The sequence below is a fragment of the Acipenser ruthenus genome, chromosome 48 (genome assembly GCF_902713425.1).
Source record: "Acipenser ruthenus chromosome 48, fAciRut3.2 maternal haplotype, whole genome shotgun sequence".
Taxonomy (NCBI): Eukaryota; Metazoa; Chordata; class Actinopteri; order Acipenseriformes; family Acipenseridae; genus Acipenser; species Acipenser ruthenus.
In genome coordinates, this window is record NC_081236.1 from 131950 (window position 1) to 155974 (window position 24025).

At 44.8% G+C, this 24025-nt stretch overlaps 1 protein-coding gene across 4 annotated transcripts in view; it reads left to right on the forward strand.

The window, feature by feature from the left end:
• Positions 1 to 22799, forward strand: part of efnb3b (ephrin-B3b) — a 55892-nt gene extending 33093 nt beyond the window's left edge. For 2 of the 4 annotated variants that reach the window (XM_059014382.1, XM_059014383.1), the window contains 3 exons: positions 13177 to 13269; positions 16421 to 16528; positions 20531 to 22799. In XM_059014382.1, the coding sequence (XP_058870365.1) occupies positions 13177 to 13269; positions 16421 to 16528; positions 20531 to 20916 (587 nt within the window). In that variant the 3' untranslated portion in view covers positions 20917 to 22799. The remainder of the gene's footprint in view (positions 1 to 13176; positions 13270 to 16420; positions 16529 to 20530) is intronic. The other 2 variants (XM_059014384.1, XM_059014385.1) reach the window with 2 other exon arrangements.
• The last annotated feature ends 1226 nt before the right edge of the window (positions 22800 to 24025 follow it).

Below are 24025 nucleotides of genomic sequence, written 5' to 3' on the forward strand. Positions count from 1 at the left end.
TTAAATTGTTCCACATTTCCCAGAACTGATTTTGGTCAACAGATTTTTCAATGTCTGTGAGGGTTTTGTTTGTGTGTTTTTGTTTTTTCTGTTTGAGGGTGTGTTTGTAGTGTTTTAGAGTCTCACAGTACCTCAGACGTAAGTCTGTGTCTTGTGGTTGATGGTGTTTTTGATTAGATAATTTTCTTAGATTTGTTCGTATTGATTTACATTCATCATCAAACCATGACTGTGTGTGTTTTTGTTTCCGATTGATCTTCTTTTTGGTCTTTTTAATATTTGCCATTATGGCTGCTTTTTCAAATATCTGATTGAGGTCATTAACAGACAGATTTAGTCCTGTCATATTAGGTTGGTACAGAGTGTTGAGGAAAGTGTTAATGGTGTTAGTTATTTCAGTGGAACTGATTGCTTTGATATATTCCTCAGTGCTGTTTGGAGCCCATCTGTATGGTTGATTCAGATTGTACAGCTTACTGGGCTGTGTTTGTGTGTTGCTTGCCTGACTTCCTCTTTTCAGGAACACAGTGATTTGATTGTGGTCCGATAGAGGGGTTTGTTGCCTGACAGTGAATGCACTTAGAAAGGAGGGGTCCATGTCAGTGATGGCATAGTCGACTACACTAGTCCCAAGAGCTGAGCAATACGTGAACCTCCCTAAAGAGTCCCCTCTGATCCTGCCATTAACGATGTACAGACCTAGGGCTTGACAGAGATGCACTAATTCTCTCCCATTTTTGTTCACGGCACGGTCAGGGTTGTTTCTCTGGATTGTGGTGGGTGTGAGGTACAGAGGGGTCTGTCCAAATACATGGCTGTTTCCCTGGGTGTTAATACAGTCAGGCTCTGAGCCTGTCCTGGCATTGAAATCCCCACAGAGCAGCACATTCCCCTGGGCCTGGAAATGGCCGATCTCTGTGTGGAGGGTGTTAAAATACTCTTCGTTGTAATAGGGGGATTCAGAAGGGGGGGTGTATGCTGCACACAGGTATATGTCATTTTGACATTGGGCTATTCCCTTGTTAATTTTGAGCCATGTGTGTGTTTGGCCCTGTTTGACTGGGCTGATGTAGCTGGCCAGCTCCTCTCTGTACCACACTATAATCCCCCCTGAGTCCCTGCCGCGCCGGACTGTGCTCAGTTTAATAGAGGGCACTATCGCCTCCCTGTAGCCTGAGGGGCAGTGTGTGAGCGCGTCTGCACGGCACCATGTCTCCAACAGAACTATCACATCGACATCTTTTGTATTTTTAATAAATTCAGGATCTGTGCTCTTCAGCCCAAAAGCAGAGGAATACAGGCCCTGAATGTTCCAACAGCTAACAGTAAATGAACTCATGTAATCCAACCAATATTATTCTTAATGAAATAAAATGTCTAACAATAACACAACCTTTTATCATTTTAAGTTCCCTTTAAACAGTAAAGTACAAGTATAGTAATTATTTTAGTAGTATTAATAATTATTTATTTATTTATACTTTATTTATTTATTTGTAGTTATTTACATGTAGAATATTTTTTTTTTTTTTTTTTTTTTTTTTTTTCCTACCCGAGTGTTGCAGGTCTCAGTTCAGCAGCCTGGAGCAGAGGATGCTGAGGAGCTGTTTGATCTCTCCCAGTTCGGTGGGGGCTGGGGGGGTGGGCCGGGACAGAGTTGCAGCATAGCTGAGTTGCTGCTGGTGGTCGCTGAGCCTGGCGGTAGTGGGACGAGTGGGGGGCCGGATGGCGGGCGGCTGTACGGTGCTGCGGGGGCGGGATGTGTGCGCTGCAGTGCGGGGGGGCTGCATGCTACGCTGGCCTCTGCTGGCACTGCTGCGAGGGGGGCTGGCTGGGCTACGGCCCATGGCTGCATCCTTCAGGGTCTTGGCAAAGACTTTGACCCCCTCCTGGTTGAGGTGCACCTTGTCGTAGAGGTGCCAGGGCCCCACTGTGGGGTGGTGTGCCAGGTGCACGTTAGGCAGCGCAGCGCAGCCTCTGGTGATCTCTGCGTTCACAGCGTTGATGGTGTGTGGGTGGGTGTCGGCTCGGGGCAGCAGCGTGGAGATGACCACTCTGGAGTCGGGGAACTCCTGCGTGGCTCTCTCAGCCACCCTTCTCACGGCCTTGGCAGTGTCGTGGCGCAGGGAGCCCAGGTCGTTGGTGCCGGTGTGGATGACGATGCAGCTCGGGCTCCCCAGTGTGTCCCGGTTCAGCAGCTGCAGGGCTCGCTCCGTGTTTGTGCAGCGGATGTTGTTGACACGCCGGCTGGGAAACAGTCTCCTCATGTCCAGGTATTTCCCGTTGCTGTCAATGAGGAGGACCACTTCTGCGTTTGTCTTCTTTTTGGCCAGCATGCTGTGGGTGTGGGTGGGGATGGGGGTGGGAGCGGGGTGGGGGGGGGAGCGGGGTGGGAGGGGGAGCGGGGGGGAAGCGGGGGTGGGGGTGGGGATGGGAGCGGGGTGGGAGGGAGACCGGGGGGGGAGCGGGGGTGGGGATGGGACCGGTGTGGGAGTGCGGGGGGCAGCGGGGGTGGGAATAGGGGGGGAGCGGGGGGGGAGCGGGGGTGGGGATGGGACCGGTGTGGGAGTGCGGGGGGCAGCGGGGGTGGGAATAGGGGGGGAGCGGGGGGGGAGCAGGGGTGGGAGTGTAGCGGGGGTGGTAGCACGGGGAGCAGGGTTGGGGGGGGCTGTGTATCTGTGGAGCTGCTCCCTCAATCCCTGCAGCTCCTTGTTGGTGGTTTTCTCTCTGCGCTGCATCTCCTCCTTGACGCTGGTCAGCTGGGTCCTTAGGTTCGCATTCTCCTGCTGCAGGTCCTTCATCTCGCTGGTCAGCTCGGTGATGGCCACCCTGTTCTCTCTCTTGAGCTGGCTCACCTCATCTCTGAGCTGCTGGGTGATGCTGGTTTCCTTGAGCCTGGCCAGTGTAAGTTCTCTGAACTCCACAAACTCCAGCTCCAGCAGGGCCAGGCACTCCCGCATGTGCTGGGTGTCGCTGGGGGTCGTGGGGGTGGGCAGGTTGGTGTCGGGTGTTGTGCTGTCTGAGGTAGGATCTTCAGGGTCTTCAGGGTCGGTGTTCTCGGGGTCGTTGGCTGTAGTGTTTGTTTTTTCAATCTCTGCTGCCTCTTTTAGTTGTTTATATTTTTTTTCAAAGGAGGTCAGGCTAGCCTCACTGCCCTGGATCAACACAGTTCCGCTGTGGTAGACATTAATACTCAGGACTGTGCTGTCCGGGTCAGAGTCTTCTCTTAAGAGGATCTGTCTACCTTGGCAGATCCCTCTTTTTGTGACGTTGCTGTACGTCTTACACACAGCAGTGTGCCAGGCATTGAGGTGTTGAGTGTAGAAGATGAGGTTGCTTCTCATCTTCTTGTCTCCTGTCCCAGAGTAGTCTGTGTACAGACACTCCGGGTTCTCTCTCAGCACGCTCAGTTTATGATGCTTCCTGGCCTGTGCGCTGCGCAGTTCAGCCGGGTACTGGAACTCCCTGCTCTCTGCACTCTGACTCGTCTCCATGGCAACCGGGAGAATCTGCTACACTTTGTTGCAATTTCCAACTGTCACTGCCAACGGCTGCTTTTTTGAAAGTAAACTGAACTTTTTTATTTTTTTTTTTTTTTAAAAGCAAACTACTGCTGAACTTTTAATTTTTGTAGTATTTTTTGTATTTATTACTATAAAATTATAAAATAAAATGATGGTAGTGTAAAACGCTTACCTCTACCTCTGTAATTTTCTTCCTTTATTTTCCTCTTTTATTTACTTCTATCTTTTCTTTCTTTCTCTTTCTTTATCCTTTTCTTTCCTTTTCTCTTAAATATTTTTCTTCTCTTCCTTTAATTCTCTCTTCTTTCCTTCCTTCCCTTTGCTCTGTGATTTTCTTCCTTCCTTTATTTTCCTCTTATTTCATTCTTCCTTTCTTTCTTTTCTTTCTCTTTCTTTTTTCCCTTTCTTTCCTTTTCTTTTAATTTTTCTTCTCTTCCTTTAATTCTCTCTTCTTTCCTTCCTTCCCTTTCCTCTGTGTTCTTTTTTCTTTTGGTCTTGATCTTCTTTTGGTGTTTTTATAATATTTAATCAAAATGTTTTTTCTTATTTTTTCATATTACGTTAAATACTACTTTAAGTACTACTATACATATGTTTATGTTATTAAATTGGCATTTTATTTCACTAAGAAACATACATTTTTAAATTTTCAGGAGCTCATATTTTCTGTGACTGCTCACTCTAAAAGTCTCTCTCTCTCTCTCCCTCTCTCTGTCTGTCTCTCTCTCTCTCTGCCCGGAGCGTTTTCTGAGCACGGATGTCAAGTCATGTTATTGCGGCTGGTTGCATTTTTTTTCTCTTCGTTTTCTAAACGAGAATCGCTCTTCTAAGAGAGTATTCAGCTCGGGGACAAAAGAGGGAGTTTCGGAAATATATAGATTTTATCCCGACACATTTTCAGTGTTTCTTGTCATTTTAGACAGATGATGATCATCTCAATTTCGTGTTCAAGTCAAATGCTTGGTTAACTTTTAATGGATTTTAATTGCAACAGCCAATGTTTTAATGTTTAAATTAGGATTATTTTATGATAAACTTACTTAAACTGCTTCAGAATTGCTACAGTGTCGGTGAATTTAAATCTAGTAACCCTTATAGTAGATTTAGGTTTATGTTTTGCAGTAGCTCATGCATTGGCAAGCACAGAGACTCAAAGCAATCTGTGCATAGTAACAAGCCTTTTCATATCATAAAACACAACTTCCCAGTCCTCCTGTTTGAGATATTTTGCCACAACACTCCTGGGGGGAAAAATGGTTTAGTTCTGAGCACACACAGAAAGCTGATCGCCAGCTGTTTCTCCTCCCTTGTTGTGGGTTTCGTGGTTTGAAGCAGCTGTCCGTGATTCAGGAGCTGTGGTCTGGTGATTAGAGCTGAGGGGGACTGTCTCGTTCTCTACGGAGCGGAGGGAGGCTGTTCAGAGAGTAGAAGAGCCTCTCTTTCTCTTTCTCTGCTCCACCAGCACAGAACAGAGGGAGGCTGTTCAGAGAGTATAAGAGCCTCTCTTTCTCTCTCTCTGCTCCACCAGCACAGAGCAGAGGGAGGCTGTTCAGAGAGTATAAGAACCTCCCTTTCTCTTTCTCTGCTCCACCAGCACACAGCAGAGGGAGGCTGTTCAGAGAGTATAAGAGCCTCCCTTTCTTGTTCTCTGCTCTAATGAGACCAGCATGCTGTAACAAGGGCACCTGGGCCCTGGCTTTAATAGTTACACTGCAGAATAAAAACTAGGGGACTGTGCGGCTTCACCACAAGAGAAATACAAGCGAGCTATCGGGAGAGAGAGATGAGAAAAGAGAACCAAGCTGTAGGAGATGTGTTAGGACAGGTGTACAGCTCCGACGAGGACTGGTGCCGAGAAATATTAACAGAATCTTCAGCTTGTCTGATAACATCTGTTCGAGAGGTTGAGATAGCCAGGGGCCGAACCCGCGGCGAGCGAGAGCATTCGTTATGAACTGTCGCTTTACGAAGGGGATCGCGCGTGTAGAATTAGTGCTGAGCATCGAGAAGCACTAGGTAAGGCTGCTGGAGAGATGAGGATTTAGGACACAGGACTTACTGAAGCTGAGAATGTATGCAGCCTGTTTTTTAAATACATTATTATTATTATTAGCATTTTCTTACTATATTACTGCTTACGAATGCTTTAGAATTTTTTTCCTCTGATTCAGTAAGAAAACTAGCGCTTCTTTTAAAGGGGGAAAATACTACCCCATGCTGATAATTGATTGCTGTACTGGAGAAGGGAGGCGTGTCTAAACTCCGAGATGGTCGGCCAAGCCCCTCACGACTGACCTTGCTATTTTAAGACCAGGCAGGACCGGGCAACAAGTCTGGCTGCGTGAGGTCGTTTCGCTAGCCGCTGTCACGGGCCACCGCGGTTTCGATTCAGGGTCTGCCAGCAAGCAGGATTAGCCCTGTCTCTACAGGACCAGCTCCATTCAATTTTTTTTTTTTGAGAGATTTGGCTTTCGTCAGACGGGGGGGGCGGGGGGGGGGGGGGGGGGTTAATCCTGGTACTTTCGACAGTGCGAGAACGTAAAGCCGTGCCAGTCGCCAGGCAGGAGGTTTGATCGACAGGAAAACCCTTGCAGCTTTTCTGTTGTTTGTTTTGTTCTGCGTTGCCTGTGCTGTTTGCAGTTGTTCTGCGTGGTTCTGGGGTCTCCCACGCTGAGAGATTCTCAGTTTTCTCTCTGTCTTTTATTTTTTTTTTGCCTGGTTTTGAACTTGCCCGCAGAATCTTAACTGCCATCCTCAATCCGTTCCAACCACAGTGTGACCTTTCAACTGGCCCTGACAAGAGGTGAGACCAGGGAAGTTGAAAGGTCAACATTATTATTATTATTATTATTATTATTTTTATTATTTTTATTTATTTATTTATTTATTTATTCATTCATTCATTCATTCATTCATTCATTCATTCATTCATTCATTCATTCATTCATTTATTTATTTATTTATTTATTTATTTATTTAAATTATTGTTTATTTCTTAGCAGATGCCCTTATCCAGGACGACTTACAAAACATCACATTACAGATAAGAGCAGTTATTAAGTGTGGAGTAGTGGTTAGGGCTCTGGACTCTTGAGCGGAGGGTTGTGGGTTCAATCCCAGGTGGGGGACACTGCTGCTGTACCCTTGAGCAAGGTACTTTACCTAGATTGCTCCAGTAAAAACCCAACTGTATAAATGGGTAATTGTATGTAAAAATAATGTGATATCTTGTAACAATTGTAAGTCGCTCTGGATAAGGGCATCTGCTAAGAAATAAATAAATAAATAATAATAATAATAATAATAATAATAATAATAATAATAATAATAATAATAAAGGTCAACAGAAGAACATAGGATCAAATTCACTGGAGTGAGTCCCCGGCTGTTAGGACTCTCCAAACAAGCTCACAGAGTAGAGACTGGACTGAGAGAAATGACAAGAACTCCAAATCAGAACACAGAACCACAGGCACAGTGAGGGGTGGAGGCGACCGCGTGAATATATCGAGGGACGTTTGGAACGGCTGGCTATTTAAAGGTCAAAGCTTTGTGACGAAGTCTCCTGTGTTGTGTGGTTTTCAGTGCTGAGGCTGCCCGCTTCAGAAAGGGACTGAGCGATCATTAAAGTGAATGTCGGGGATGTTGGGATTTTAAGGGTGAAAGAAAATTTCTTTCTTTTTTTATTTTTGGTTTTGAAATTATTTTTCTTTCTTTCACAAATATTTATTTTTTTGCCTTCTTTTGAATGTGTCGTTTCTTTCTTTCTTTCTTTCTTTCTCTCTTTATTTCTTTCTTTCGTTCTTTCTTTCTTTCGTTCTTTCTTTCTTTCTCTCTTTCTCTCTCTTTTATATTTGATGTAATTCTTCAAACTTGTTCGTTCTTATTGAAATATATTTGTTTAAATTCTTCAGATGTGTTCTTTTAGTCTTCTATTTTTTTCTTTTACATTCTCTCTTAGATTTTATATAATTCTTCAAAAAAAAATTCACATTTATTTTTTGCCTTCAAAACTTTCTTTCATTCTCTCTTCATATAATTCAAAATTCTTTCTTTCTTTCGTTCTTTGTTTCGTTCTTTCTTTCGTTCTTTCTCTCTTTCTTATCACTGATACTGTAATCCATTTCCATACTGTACTGGAGCGAACGGCATTTAGATCACATTCCTCGAATCTGTGTTCATACCTTCAAAGATGATTTCTTGAAATGGCCAAAGTACTCCCCAGATCTCTGTCTGTATGAGTGTAGAGTAGGTGGGACACACACGCAATTTAAATGGAGCGAGGAAAACCTTTCATTATCCCGGGTTTAAAAGGCATGTCGTATGCAGACAGGCTAAAAGAATTGAATCTATTCAGTCTTGAACAAAGAAGGTGACGATCTGATTCAAGCATTCAAAATCCTAAAAGGTATTGACAATGTGACTTTTTCGACCTGAAAAAAGAAAGGACCAGGGGTCACAAGTGGAGATTAGATAAAGGGGGATTCAGAACAGAAAATAGGAGGCGCTTTTTTTACACAGAGAATTGTGAGGGTCTGGAACCCCCAGTAATGTTGTTGAAGCTGACACCCTGGGATCCTTCAAGAAGCTGCTTGATGAGATTCTGGGATCAATAAGCTACTAACAACCAAACGAGCAAGATGGGATGAATGGCGCCTCCTCTCGTTTGTAAACTTTCTTATGTTCCGACCTGGCGTTTAGAATTCTCCAGACAAGCTGAAAGCAAGCCAGGTAAAGGCAGATATTTGAAAAAAAAAAAAAAAAAAAAAATCATATATTTTTTAACGCACTCTCAGAGTGATTGTGGACAATCTCAAAGAATACATTTAAAAAAATTAAATTAAATTAAAAAAAGACATTTTGAATCTTGAATCTTTTAAAATAATTGGCAAATGATTTCACCTGTACTGTTCTTAAGCGTTTCTACAATGAGATTAAAATAAAATAGCTTCATGAAAAGCTGTTTATTTTTTCCCCATCATGGATTGCCATATAAAATTATGTCTGCAAATCAGAACTGGAAGTAGGGCTGTCATCGTTGAGTCACTTCTCTTTCTCTTTCTCTCTCTTTCTCGTTCACGTCATCTCATCAGATCGCTGACCCATTTTCCCTCTCTGTCTCTGTCTTGACTCTCTCTCTCTCTCTCTCTCTCTCTCTCTCTCTCTCTCTCTCTCTCTCTCTCTCTCTCTCTACCTCTCGGGCTTGTTTCTTTTAACTTCGTCTTTTTTTTTCTTTTTTTTTTCTTCTCAATCCATGGTTTTATTTGTATTTTAAGAGTTTGTCTTTTAATTTTTTCTTCGCCTAGCTCTGAAATACAATTTTCTTTTCATTTTTTTATGACGGGCATCTGACAAGACAGCTCCTGGCCTGTCAAATCCTAGATTTGGTTGCCCGGAGGGCCTGTCAAAGTGCAGAGAGTTGGCAGTTTTGGTATATTGGAGGGGGAGGGGGGAGAAGGGGGAGGGAGGGAGGGGGAGAAGGGGGAGGGGGAAGGACGGGGGAGGGGGAAGGACGGGGAAGAAGGGGGAGGGGGAAGGGAAGAAGGTGGAGGGGGGGGTTCAGGGCTGTGCTGCTCAAACATTACAAAAAAGAAGATAAATTCATCATATTCAGCTCTGGCCAAAAGTTTTGCATCACCTAGAATTTCTCTCTCTCTTCTCTCTCTCTCTCTCTCTCTCTCTCTCTCTCTCTCTCTCTCTCTCTCTCTCTCTCTCTCTCTCTCTCTCTCTCTCTCTCTCACTATCGGGGCCAGCTCTCACGCAGTCTTCAAAGCAAACACTAGAGTCGTAATTATAAAACGAAAAACAAAAATGGAAATCGGAAATCCTTCTGAAAAAAAAGAGTCCGAAACCGCCGGGAAAGAACGCGCGCACGAAAAGGGGTGGGGTGGGGGCGGGGGGGGGGTGCGTTTTCTCCAAACCCATGACCTATTTCTTCAGGCTTTGATTTGATTTCGTGGCTGATCTAATAGGAAGATGTAGCCCCCCCCCCCGCCCCCCCCGCCCCCCCCTTCATCTCCTGTCTCTTCGCGTTGGCGATTTCGGTAGACGGTCCGGAAGATAATTTTTTTTTTTGCGCTATGTAGGTCAGCCGTGGAGGTCACACGCAATCGCTCCGTGTCAGTGCAGACTCTTACTGTGGAGAGGGAGGGAGAGGCAGGCTTCATTAGGGAGATGCACGGTCTGCGTTTCGAAAGTATTCGCAGAGGAAAGAGATCTGATTATACGAAAAGATTCATTAGATAGATTTCAAAAAAGAGAGAGAGAGATTTGTATGCACTTCTGAATTATTTTTATTAAAAACATTTAAAAATATATGTAATTGATGATTGATTGCAAAAAAGTACTTACTTATTAATAATAATAATAATAATAATAATAATAATAATAATAATAATAATAATAACAGCCAAAAGCCAATTGATAGAAATATGTGTTGATATGTAAATTGGCGGGGGTGAGTGGCACACGGACCGAGCCTCCTCTGTAAACCTCTCTGCTCGCTCGGAGTTTGAAACAGCAGCAGGATGTGTCTCAGACCTGGGTGGTCGATGCCAGTGGGGACTGTGCAATTCAGAAATCATTTCAGTCTTTTGTGTCTTCATTCAATACAAAAATAAAAAATAAAAATCATTTTTGTACACTGCAGTTATACATCATTTCAAACCAGACAGAGAGAGAGAGAGACAGCGAGAGAGAGAGAGGGAGGGAGGGAGAAAGAGAGAGACAGAGACAGAAAGAGTCTGACTGTGTGTGTGTGTGAGAGAGAGAGAGAGAGTGTGTGTGTGTGTGTGTGTCTGTATGTGAGTGTGTGCGTGTGTGTGTGTCTGTATGTGAGTGTGTGCGTGTGTGTGTGTCTGTATGTGAGTGTGTGTGTGTGTGTGTGTGTGTGTGTTTGCATGCGTGTGTGTGTCTGTATGTGAGTGTGTGTGTGTGTGTGTGTGTGTGTGTGTGCGTGCGTGTGTGTGTCTGAATGTGCGTGTGAGAGTGTGTTTGTGCGTGTGAGTATAAAACAAAGTGCCCTTAGCTAACTTCCATACACTCCCCTCAATCCTGGCAGCCTCTTGACTGGTGTGCACTGGCTCTGTGCCCCAGAGTCACTGCCAGCCTGTGCTGATTGAAATGTAAGGGCTGGCAATGTCAGAGCGTCCCCTCGCCAGTCCTGTACCAGCCCTCCACTCATCCCGCTAATGGGATCTCGCTTCTTGTCTGTGTTTTTGTGGCCAGCAGCGACAGCAGCTCAAAGGGAGCGAGATGGAGAGTCACACATCAGCGCCTTGGTACTGCAGACAGTGAGGGTGTAACAGGATGGAGGCCGGGTGCATACCAGTGTCGTTCTGGATAGTTTGCTCTTTGTGCTCGTCTCTCTCTTTTCTCGTATTTCTTTCTTGCAATCTTGCACAGAAGGTTAAACTCTTGGAAATTGCAGCCAAAGACTTTTTTTTTTCACTGCAGCCGCAGAACTACTCGACCTGAACATAGAACCAGACAATCTGAAATGATACATAAAAAACCACAGAGTGATGAATCAGTGCTGGGGCCAGAGAACGCAGAACCACACAGGACGATTACAGACACCTTAAAATAGTTTAGCAATTAAAACGACGACACGCTTCAAAGAAACCCGGTCCGAGAGTCCAACCGCAAGATTTTAGATTTAAAAAAATAAAGAAATTAGAAAATAATTCCACGGAGATGAGAGGTGTTTTATTTTTTTCTCCTCGGTCTCGTTTTTCTTGTCAGCAGACAGTAGCCTGAAGGAGAATAAGCCCAGGAGAGATTTCACATGGAGGAGGGGAGGGGAGGGGGGTGTATCTGAAATAAAGCTGGGCTGTGTGGCTGGAGGATCGCCATCGATACCTGCCCTTCTGGTTTGGAAACATTAAAACACCATTGAAAGATTTATGAGAGCAGGTTCAGTGTGTTGAGATGCATCTGAGGATTTTGAAGTTGCTGCAAGGGTGTAACACATAAACATCCGTGTGAGTGTGTGTGTTTGTGTGTGTGTGTGTGTGTTTGTGTCTGGGGGGGTTGTGTGTGTGTGTGGGTGTGTGTGTGTCTGGGTATGTGTGTGTGTTTGTGTCTGGGGGGTGTGTGTGGGTGTGTCTGGGGGGGTTGTGTGTGTGTCTGGGGGGTGTGCGTGGGTGTGTGTGTGTCTGGGTATGTGTGTGTGTTTGTGTCTGGGGGGTGTGTGTGGGTGTGTCTGGGGGGGTTGTGTGTGTGTCTGGGGGGTGTGTGTGGGTGTGTGTGTGTCTGGGTATGTGTGTGTGTTTGTGTCTGGGGGGTGTGTGTGGGTGTGTCTGGGGGGGTTGTGTGTGTCTGGGGGGGGTGTGTGTCTGGGGGGGTTGTGTGTGTGTCTGGGTATGTGTGTGTGTTTGTGTCTGGGGGTGTGTGTGTGTGTGTCTGGGTATGTGTGTGTCTGGGGGGGTTGTGTGTGTGTCTGGGGGGGTTGTGTGTTTGTGTCTGGGGGGGTTGTGTCTGGGTGTGTGTGTGTGTGTGTCTGGGTATGTGTGTGTGTCTGGGGGGGTTGTGTGTGTGTCTGGGGGGGTTGTGTGTGTGTCTGGGGGGTTGTGTGTGTGTCTGGGGGGGTTGTGTGTGTGTCTGGGGGGGGTGTGTCTGGGTGTGTGTGTGTCTGGGTGTGTGTGTTTGTGTCTGGGGGTGTGTGTTTGTGTGTATGTCTGGGTGTGTGTGTATTTGTGTCTGGGGGTGTGTGTTTGTGTGTGTGTCTGGGTGTGTGTATTTGTGTCTGGGGGTGTGTGTTTGTGTGTGTGTCTGGGTGTGTGTGTGTCTGGGTGTGTGTGTATTTGTGTCTGGGGGTGTGTGTTTGTGTGTGTGTGTGTGTGTCTGGTGTGTGTGTTTGTGTGTGTGTGTATTTGTGTCTGGGGGTGTGTGTATTTGTGTCTGGGGGTGTGTGTTTGTGTGTGTGTGTGTCTGTGCAAAATTGTTTTGCGTTCTTTTCCGTTCTACTTAAACGTTGACGTTATTGGCGGCCAAATAGACCCTCTGGTGGCCAAACTTTGTGACAGAACATCTCTGCCGTGGCCACGTTTCCTCCACGTGCAGGATCCTCCGACAATGTTGCGCGAATTATGAATCGCCCCCTATAACACAGTGTATTGCGCAACCTAGGTGTGAATGGAGTGATATGGAATGAAATCCAAGTTTGTGAATAACTTTAGAAGTATGTTGTGTGCGTGTCTGGACTGTGTCAGATTTACGATATGGCATCCTGACAATCTCCCAGTGCCCCCTCGCTGCCTTCATGAAGCCTCGTCTCTGGTGTGGGGTTTCCGAGTTGATCAGATAGCGTTCTTGAGGGTGTGTGTGTTTACATTCTCCAGGCTGCTTCGCTTCCTGCAGGATCCAGGTGTTTCTGTGGAATGTCATTTCTTTCTGTTCCTATACCTTTTGATAATAATTTTAAAATTCCTTTGAAATTTAACACAGCCCAGATTTCCCACCCTCGATCTGAGGGGAAAACAAAACAAAACATCAAATGAAAGCCCTTCTTCGACTGCGTTTGAAAGAAACGCGAACGCAGCGTCGTTCAGGAATTCTGTGGACGATGTCATGATTGTGTCGCGACAGAATGTTCGTTCCAGGGGGTTCCGAGCAGCATTGACCCCGCCTCTTTTGCTTGGTCTCTCCTCAGCCACCTCGGATGGTTCTCGCGAGGGATTGGAGAGCATGAAAGGAGGGGCGTGTCTAAACAAGGGCATGAAGGTGGTCCTGAAAGTCGGACAGAGTAAGTTTATTTTTATTTTTTCCCTCTCCCTGCAAATCCTCCCCCTAGAACAGAGGTGTTCAACCGCGGGTACGAGTACCCCGGGTTTAAATGGCACACGAAATTAGGCTGAGATATAAATAGTAACGTGTTCAACATTTACTACTTTTAAATAATAATAATATCTATTTTTATATAGCGCCTTTCATAGTGTTCCACCATCACAAAGCGCTTTACAGAGGCAGGCTGTGAACTGTGCATTATATGCAGAGTCACTTCCAATAGGACGTTGATTTAACATCTCATCCGCAGGACGGAGCACAAGGAGGTGAAGAGACTTGCTCAGGGTCACACACAGCGAGGCAGTCAGGGGCAGAGGTGGAATTTGAACCTTAGTTTTAAGAGAGGAAGCATGTGCTGAAATGTGTGGAATGAAATCTGGTAAACAGTTAACAGAATGCAATTAGGATGAGAGAGGCTAGTCTGGAAATGTTAATGACAATGGATTACCGCCTTCCAACACCTTGTGGAGTCAGGGCTGTGACGGTGTCTGTCTGTGCCATACCTGTTCCTAGATCCGTAATTGAAAAAAGAAATGGAACTATTACAAGTTACTGAAAATGTAATCAGATTACAGTTACAAGTTACTGAAAAATGTAATCCGATTACAATTACAAATTACTGAAAAATGTAATCTCGTCAGGGCTGTGATCAGGGCAGACGGCGACCACTATATTATTATTATTTATTTCTTAGCAGACGCCCTTATCCAGGGCGACTTACAATTGTTACAAGATATCACATTATTTTACATTATACAGATATCACATTATTTTACATACAATTACCCATTTATACAGTTGGGTTTTTACTGGAGCAATCTAGGTAAAGTACCTTGCTCAAGGGTACAACAGCAGTGTCCCCCACCTGGGATTGAACCCACGACTGGTCAAGAGTCCAGAGCCCTGACCACTACTCCACACTGCTGCACAGCTCCCTTCTACATTGGCAGATTTATAGTGAGAATGGAGAATTAGGGGGGCAGTTGAGAAAAATAAAGGTGATTTTAGACAAAAAAAAAAAAAATTCTGTTTCAAGAAGCACTGATACACTGTGCAGCCTTTTTTTCTATTCCTGTGCGGGGGACACAGTGTGCTGAAAAGTTTAAAAAAAAGGTCTAAGTCTCTCTCCTTCCTGTACGGGTCTATTTTTGGAGCTGTCTCAGCCTGTGGACGAAAAGCTGCACCTGTCACTAATCAGCGCCCTGTGTAACTGCTAATTAGCTAGCAACAGTCTTATTTAAGAACGTCGAAGGGGGCTTGGTGGATTACTCAGTGAATGAATGTCAATGCAGAATCATCCTGTACAGACAGAAGCACAATCCTGATGCATTCGCATCCCAGTGCATCACTCTTGAAAAAAAATCAGCCACCCACAGCCCTGCCAGCAATGCCAATGCAATTCCCATAGAGATCCTATTAGCAGTGGGTACTTGCAATGGTATTACTAGCAGTGGAGGCTGATTCTTCACATTATTATGCGCTACCAGAGTAAAGTTGTATTTAAGATTCCACCCCTTGCTATCTTATGGTTCCGCGCCTGATCAGAAGCACCTGCCGATCAGCCATCGATCAATACGATTCATCGGCTGCAGCTCATTTTCAGGGAGATGCAGCTTTTACGTTTTACATCTCAGTGTTATTGAAAATAGAAGAGACTGAGTCAAGCAGACCAGCGTTTGGGCTCCAGTGCCTTCATCAGTGTTATTGAAACTAAACTGAGTCAAGCAGACCAGCGTTTGGGCTCCAGTGCCTTCATCAGTGTTATTGAAACTAAACTGAGTGAAGCAGACCAGCGTTTGGGCTCCAGTGCCTTCATCAGTGTTATTGAAACTAAACTGAGTCAAGCAGACCAGCGTTTGGGCTCCAGTGCCTTCATCAGTGTTACTGAAACTAAACTGAGTCAAGCAGACCAGCGTTTGGGCTCTAGTGCCTTCATCAGTGTTACTGAAACTAAACTGAGTCAAGCAGACCAGCGTTTGGGCTCCAGTGCCTTCATCAGTGTTATTGAAACTAAACTGAGTCAAGCAGACCAAAGTTTGGACTCCAGTGCCTTCATCAGTGTTATTGAAACTAAACTGAGTCAAGCAGACCAGCGTTTGGGCTCCAGTGCCTTCATCAGTGTTATTGAAACTAAACTGAGTCAAGCAGACCAGCGTTTGGGCTCTAGTGCCTTCATCAGTGTTATTGAAACTTCAGTCCTGGCACATAGGGTTCTTCAGACAAGCTCAAAGCCAGGTAAAAGCACATTGTAACTATGCTCAATAACACTGTAACTATGCGTAAGTACTCGTGTATTTACTAAGTAGCTACCAGGTAAATACACAGTAATTAGAGACACTTCATGTAAAGTGTGAACCTGAGACTCAACATGGGAGGAATGGGGGTGAACTCCATATAACAGAAAAGCAGTCACAGCTAATTTTGAATATAGAGGAATGATCACAGGTTTATTGGGAGGGGGGAGGGGGGGAGGGGGGAGAGGGGAGGGGGGCGCTGGAGCAGCAGATTTCTTTCCCGTCAGACTTTCCAAGGTGACCTGCAGATGCTGTTCCGAATTGTTCTTCTCTGTTGGGAGTCGGGCGGGCGTTGTGCTAGTTTCAGAGCTCAAGAAGTCACGGTTATTTTTACACACCACGCTGTGTTCCAGTCAGACAGTCTCCTGTTTCTGTGTCCTAGAACTACATACAGGGATGGGGATAGGAGTCTCGTTCCCATTGCATAGTTTTTCTGGTTTAATCAGACACACCTGAGCTTGTTACCTACACACACTGTGGCTAATCAAGCTGGTAGTAAAACCTGGAATGGGTGACACCGCTGTGCAACAGGAGTCATATATTATATACATGGGGGCAAATATAATATAGTATAATTTTGACAAATTCACATAACGTGTTCAATTCAGTGACAAACGTTTCCACTAGAAGTCTTCAGCGTAATACATTCAGAAGTCTAGAAGTCTTCGAACGCAACTAGAAATGCAATGACATTTCTTTTAGCGTTTCTCAGTGCACGGCAGTTCTGGTTTTGAAAATCAAGACAACTGACCGTAATGGTGGACAGCTCTGTGGCAGCGGGGTTTGACTCTGGGATCCCCTTTCTTTGTTTCCCAGATCCCAACGGTATGGGCCCCGACCCCCAGAAGCCGAACCCAGATCTCTTGCCAGGACAGCCTCCGGCGCCAGACCCTAACCGGGTCCCGGGCAAAGACAAGGCCTCAGGTACGAGCACCTCCCCTCCCTCCCTCCCTCCCTCCCTCCCCCGTCCTTTTTCCCCCCCTCTCATTTAATTATTATTATTATTTATTTCTTAGCAGACACCCTCATCCAGGGCGACTTACAATTGTTACAAGATATCACATTATTTTTACATACAATTACCCATTTATACAGTTGGGTTTTTACTGGAGCAATCTAGGTAAAGTACCTTGCTCAAGGGTACAGCAGCAGTGTCCCCCCACCTGGGATTGAACCCACGACCCTCCGGTCAAGAGTCCAGAGCCCTGACCACTACTCCACACTGCTGCCCTGCTAACCATTTAAGTGTTGTCCAAAAAAATTATAGAACCGATTCCCATTGTGTGTGTCCTTCATGTGTGTTGGCATGTACAGTGTGTAATATACAGTGTACGTGTGTTACAGTTTGATTCAGTTCTTTCCTTCAAAGTACATGGAAATGTCACTCTGGTGTTTTACAGCATCTATTTGTCTTGAATTTTTCATAACATACAGCTCTGGCCAGAAGTTTAGCATCCCTCCCTATAGAATGAACTGATTCTGCTTCATAAAGTCGAATGAAACCTGCTGGATAATGTTAACATATTGAATCGCACACCGCTGTGTAGTTTTCCCATAAGCTAAAATGGAAAAATGTGACATTTGGAAATCTAACATGAAATCCTACTGTACTGCTATTATGGCTTCCGGTAGACTTTTTTGCAATATTATTTTGTAGTTTCTTTGATTTACAACACGATGTTAAATAAAATATCTAAATTATGTTCATATAGTTTTTTTTTTTAATTGTGTCTCAATCCTAAAATTCTAGGTGATGCTAAACTTTTACCCAGAGCTGTACATGCAATCTTACAACACAAACACATTCTGAAATGCATAACTGTGTAATACAAAGCTGTTTAAAATGAAATAAATAAATAACAGCTTTTGAAAATCTGGCAACGATGGCATTGAAGGAGGAGAGGTCAGGAGAGAGGGGGAGGAGAAAGGAGAGAGAGAGAGAGAGGGGGAGAGGAATAAGGCAGAGAGAGGAGAGAAAGTGACAATGCAGTCCTCTCTGTGGTCCTCTCTGAGTCCTGGGAGAGACAGTGAGAATGGGTATTTTTTTTCCTGATATTATTAGTCAGTGCTGAGCCCCAGGCTGCTTGCCAAGGGGAGTGTCCCGAGTGACCGGGCTGGGCGGGGGGAGCTGCCGAGCCGGCTGTGCTCTAACCACAAACCCCAGCCAGGCAATTAGATCCATTACTGAAGAAACCAACACACTATCAAACCGCTGCCCAGCCGCCTTCATTAATGACTTAGTTTCTTTCTTTCTGTCTTTCTTTCTACCCTTCCTTTTTTCTTTCTTTTACCTTTTTTTCATTATTTTGTTTTCTTTTTTTCTATCCTTGACCTTTTTTATTCTTTCTTTTTTCGTTTTCTTTTATCCTCCCTTTCCTTTCTTTACCTTTTTCATGATTTCTTACTCCTTCGTTTTTGCCTTTCGTTATTTTTTCCATCCTTCCTTTACCACCTTTATTCCTTCCTTCTTTTATTTCATCCCTTCCTTTTTTTCATTCTTTCCTTCGTTTATCAGAATCTAGGGCTACTCCATTGCACACTGTCTGTCTCTGTCTGTAGGTCCCACTTACATATTCTTCCCATATCTAATGAAACTTGCTATAGATGTTCTTTTGTCGCAAGCTATTGAGAATTTTACAATCTGGAGAGATATGCAGCAGTGTGGAGTAGTGGTTAGGGCTCTGGACTCTTGACCGGAGGGTCGTGGGTTCGATCCCAGGTGGGGGACGCTGCTGCTGTACCCTTGAGCAAGGTACTTTACCTAGATTGCTCCAGTAAAAACCCAACTGTATAAATGGGTAATTGTATGTAAAAATAATGTGATATCTTGTAACAATTGTAAGTCGCCCTGGATAAGGGTGTCTGCTAAGAAAATAATAATAATAATAATAATAATAATAATAATAATAATAATAATAATAATAATAATAATAATAATAATAATTGAGCAATAAAAAAATAAAAACACGTCTCTAAATATAACCAAACTGGTCTGTCATCCAGGCCCGTTTTCTTTCGCTCTGATGTACAGAAGGCTTAACTCCGGAGGGACTCTGTAACTGGGTTAGCAAACTACCGGGTCGTATTGAAAAAAAAAGAGAGGTTTTGAATTTGCCTTTGCTGTTGAAGTCTCCTCTGTTGGTGCATTGATGAATTACACAGAACAGAAACAGCAGCTTTCTCCCAGTGCTGCACTTCGGAAGGATGCAAACACCGTCAAATAAGGAGGGGGGGGGGGGGTCTTGACATTTGAAGGTACTCTGGTTGATTGGTGCTACAGATGGCTGGCGTGCTCTCCTGCGCTTCCTCCCCGCAGCCGAACCATCAGTTTAACATTATGAAAGATCTGTCAGTCTGCCTGCCAGCGCTGCGCTGTGGAAAAGCTCAGTAATGCGTTTAGGTCGGTCCTCCCTGAGCACAGTTGCAATGTTTTGCGCCGCAGGCAATCTGGTTTGTGTGTGGGGCAGAGCCGCCACTAATTGAGCATTATTAAAACTACACAAAGCTGAGCACAGACCCCCACAGAGACATAACCTCGCCTTACAATCCTCGCTGTCTGAAATTGCTATTTTGCTAAAGGTTTTTTTTTTCTTTACCCCCCGCTGTGTGTGTGGTTATACGGGGGGGGGGGGGGGGGGAGCGAAATCCCCGGTTGTTGACAGTGCTTTGGCGGGTCGTTTCCAATATATCGTCCGGGTCGTGTCTTGACTCGAAGCTTCGTGTTTCGAAGCGGGCTGTTGTCCTTGGAGTGCTGCTGGATGATAGTCAGACGTGTTCATGCGAATCTGCAGGAGGAAAGGCATCAGCTGCTGATTTCCCTGCAGAGGCGGGTCCACACACACAGATAGGTTCATTTATGATGCTTGCTCATCTCTATGGAATGTCTGGCTGTGACCTACAAAGAGTTACTGCAGGTGATCTGAATCTGTCATATAAAACATAAATCACCCTTTCCCTGGGGAATTGTCTTTAGGATCCGAACACACACCGCAACCCCAACCCTAACCTCCAACCAACCCTAACCCTAAACCTAATCCTAACCCTAATCCTAACCTTAATGCTAACCCCAACCCTAATCCCAACCAACCCTAACCCTGACCTCCAACCAACCCTAATCCTAATCCCAACCCTAATCCTAATCCCAACCCCAACCAACCCTAACCCTAACCTCCAACCAACCCTGACCCTAATCCCAACCCCAACCCTAACCCTAATCCCAACCCTAACCTTAACCACCAACCCCAACCCTAACCTCCAACCAACCCTAACCCTAATCCCAACCCTAACCTTAACCACCAACCCTAACCCTAATCCCAACCCCCACCAACCCTAACCCTAATCCCAACCCTAATCCCAATCCCAACCCTAACCCTAACCTCCAACCAACCCCAACCCTAACCCTAACTCCAACCCCAACCTCGGCCACTTTATTAGGACCTGCCCCCTTCTTTGTATTTTTCCCATATACTTAACAAAAATTGAAAAATGTGACATTTCAAAATCTAACATGAAATACTACTGTACTGCTAATATGGCTTCCAGCAAACTTTTTTGCAATATCGTTTTATAGTTTATTTGATTGCATGATGTTAAATAAAAGATATAAGTTATGTTCATATATATATATATATATATATATATATATATATATATATATATATATATATATATATATATATATATATAATATTTTTTTAGTGATGTCTCAATCCTAAAATTCTAGGTGATGCAAAACTTTTGGCCAGAGCTGCAGTACAGCAGATTCATTCATTGTTTTGTCACTTTGATAAACTGGTTACAAGTGTAATAATGAAACAGAATAAAAAGGCAAGATTAAAATCTCTGTTCAAAAACTGCATGAGAAATTGTGTTTAAATAAAAACCACGTAGCAAAACTGACCCCAAACATCTCCTGTTTCCTCACAGATCCTTCAGGGAACTCAACAAAGCAGGGAGGCGGGGAAAACGGGCCCTTCCCCCCTTCCAACATTCCCATCATCGCCGGCGCGGCCGGAGGCTCCGCCTTCCTGCTCATCATCGCTATCATCATCGCCGTGGTTTGCTACCGGAGACGCCAGTCGAAGCACTCGGACAGCCACCACCCGCCCCTCTCTCTCTCCACTCTCACCAGCCCCAAAAGGGGCGGGAACAACAACGGTTCGGAACCCAGCGACATCATAATCCCGCTACGGACTTCCGACAGCGCGTTCTGTCCCCACTACGAGAAAGTGAGCGGCGATTATGGCCACCCTGTTTACATCGTCCAGGAAATGCCTCCTCAAAGCCCAGCTAATATTTATTATAAAGTGTGAAGACAGTTTGACACTGTGGGATTGATATGGCTATTGTTCTTTTGGTTTTTTGTTTTTTTTAACGCTGATACGGTGGCGTTTTTTATTGCCGCTATTTTTACGCTGTTTTCTGTATGACGGAGAACTTAAGCGTCTGTTTTTGTCTTAGAATTTCGTGGTTTCTCTTCGTTGTTTTGAAGTTGTCGGTTATACTGCCTTTTTCCTTTAAAGAGGAACTTCTGCAGAGAAACGGAAAAATGACTGCGAAAAAGGATTTTGTTTTCGAATGAGGAACGCCGAATCATAGACGTTTTTCATCTTGTGTTTTCTTAACCAGCGTCAGCCCCGCCCCTCTGTGATCATATACCACCTCGTTCGAATCGATGACGGTGCAGACTGAACAGAAAACCGAAGACTTCGAGTCAACCTCGCCAAGGGCTTTTCTCTACGAGGAACGTGAATCAGATTCCAGAAAAAAAAACATTTCCGAAAACGAAAGCCGCCGCTGTTCATCCCTGCATTTTCAATGGGAAACAGCTGGAAAAGGTGCATAAAAAAATAAAATAATAAATTCGGACAATCAGAGTGTTGATGAGAATACAGTATATTGAGGATCGTGGATTGAGTTGTATTTTGTAGAACGACGGCAGGATCATCCTTAAAGCAATGTCTCCTCTTTCCGTTTGCGGAATTCTGTATAGCGAAATGATTCTAATACAGTACGTGCCCCCCCCCCCCACCCCCCCACCCCCCCTCGGCATAAACTCCAATCCAAAGAATATGCAAAAAAAAAAAGGGTGGGGGGGGCAACTGTATTTTATTGTCAACTCTCCAAACTAGGCTGGCTGCACGCAAGTGTTGGATAAGAGAGGTTACCAAATCCGGGTTTATCGGAGTGGAAACTTAGATTCAGAACTGTACAGGTCAATAACACAGCCCTTGTACGAGCGATAAGCCGGGTTTACTGCACAACAAGACCTTCGGATGTCTACGCTCCCCCCCCCCCCAAAACAGCGCCCCCTGGTGCATCGGAGGTCTAACGGCAACGATCCCAGGTGGCGCCACCTGGAGTTCACGTGAGCAGCCACTGGACGTTTTTTTTCAGGTGTTTTTTTGGTACTTTAACTGCTTCAAACACAAACCCTGTGATGACGTCAGACACTGGAGCGGACGCATTATTAATATGGATATAAATGTGGTCTCTCCCCCCAGATCTCCCCCATTGTTTCTGGTCGGTCCGCACTGTAATGTGTTCCCTTGCTGAGGGGAGGGTGTGTTTTGAAGGCGGTTCGTGGGTCGATGGGAAATGAAATGGTGTCGGATTCCTGGGCAGTGCCAGCGCTGTGGGTAACAGACCTCTGGCGGAAGTGGGCGTGTGTGTGTGATGTGCCAATGCTGTTTACTGAAACAAGAGGCTGGTGTTTGTACATTGGCTCAGACTCGGATTGCTTAGGCAGTAACACCTTTTAATTTTTTTTTTATTCAAAACATCATCAACACCACCCCTCTCTCTCTCTCTCTCACAAATCTTTCTCTCCTCTCTCTCACACAAATCTTTCTCTCCTCTCTCTCACACCTCTTTCTCTTCTCTCTCTCACACATCTCTCTCCTCTCTCTATCTCACCTCCCTCTCCTCTCTATCTATATCTCTCTCCTCTCCTCTCACCTCTCCCTCTTTCTCTCCTCTCCCTCTTTCTCTCCTCTCCCTCTTTCTCTCCTCTCCCTCCTCTCTCCTCTCTCTCCTCTCTATATCTCTCTCCTCCCTCTCCTCTCTCCTCTCCTCTCACCTCTCCCTTTCTCTCCTCTCCCTCTTTCTCTCCTCTCTTTCTCTCCTCTCCCTCCTCTCTCCTCTCTCTCCTCTCTCTCTATATCTATCTCTCTCCTCCCTCTCCTCTCTCACCTCTCCCTCTCTTTCTCTCCTCTCCTCTCTCCCTCTTTCTCCTCTCTCTCACCTCTATCTCTCACTTCCCTGCACTCCCTTATCAGCAGTGATGACTGTTGCCTGGCAACGGTAACTATGACCTCAGCATCCCAGCTGCGTTGTGATTGCGATAACCCCCCCCCACACACACACACAAACGAGGGTCTCACTGACTCACTCCCTGATGGCTGGACGCACTCGGGTTGCCATGGCGACAGTCAGCATCTATTTTCAACTTTGCTACGCACACACACACACGCACACACCTCAGTGAACAGATGAGAGAAATACTATTCTTTCATTCTTTCATCCTTTCTTTTCTTCCAATAATAATGATAAATTCAACAATCAAAGAGTCTGAAGCTTCAATTCTCATTTGAATGATTTGAAAAGCTATTAAGATGACAAGCGGATTCATCATGAGGGTCCATACATTATGATGTGGTACAGGACTGGCTAGGGTTAGGGTGAGTTCTCCCATAGTAAAAATACTTCATGAACTCCCAGCAGGAAATTGGCTGCAATTTCCGATTTACGATTAAGTAGAGGATTTGAAAATGCCAAATTTGTTTTAAAAAAAAAAAAAAAAGCAAGCCAGATGTTTACATCTCAAAGCTGTGCACACATTTTTTTTTCTTCATTTGATTTTTTTAAAACCTGTTTTGTTCACAAATAAACTAAATTTGACATTATCCTGCCACACCACTACTGGAAAAGGTAATCCCATAAAGTGGGTTGTGATTGGTTGTTCACATGGCAACCGAAAAAAACAAAGGCCACCCATTGCACATGCTCAGTGTGCCGGAACCACTATATGGCAGCAGTGTGGAGTAGTGGTTCGGGCTCTGGACTCTTGACCGGAGGGTCGTGGGTTCAATCCCAGGTGGGGGACACTGCTGCTGTACCCTTGAGCAAGGTACTTTACCTAGATTGCTCCAGTAAAAACTGTATAAATGGGGAATTGTATGTAAAAATAATGTAACAATTGTAAGTCGCCCTGGATAAGGGCGTCTGCTAAGAAATAAATAATGATAATAAATACAAATTTAAAATGAGCTGGATTTGGGGGGGGGGGGGGTACATTTCCTGTGTTCTGTAACAAAAACATCAAAAAAAACGATTTAATTGCTTTACTGTTTTTAAGAAAGAAAATATCATTTTAAAGTTCATGTACATAAATTGTATTTGCGTTTGTTTTTTTATATAGCT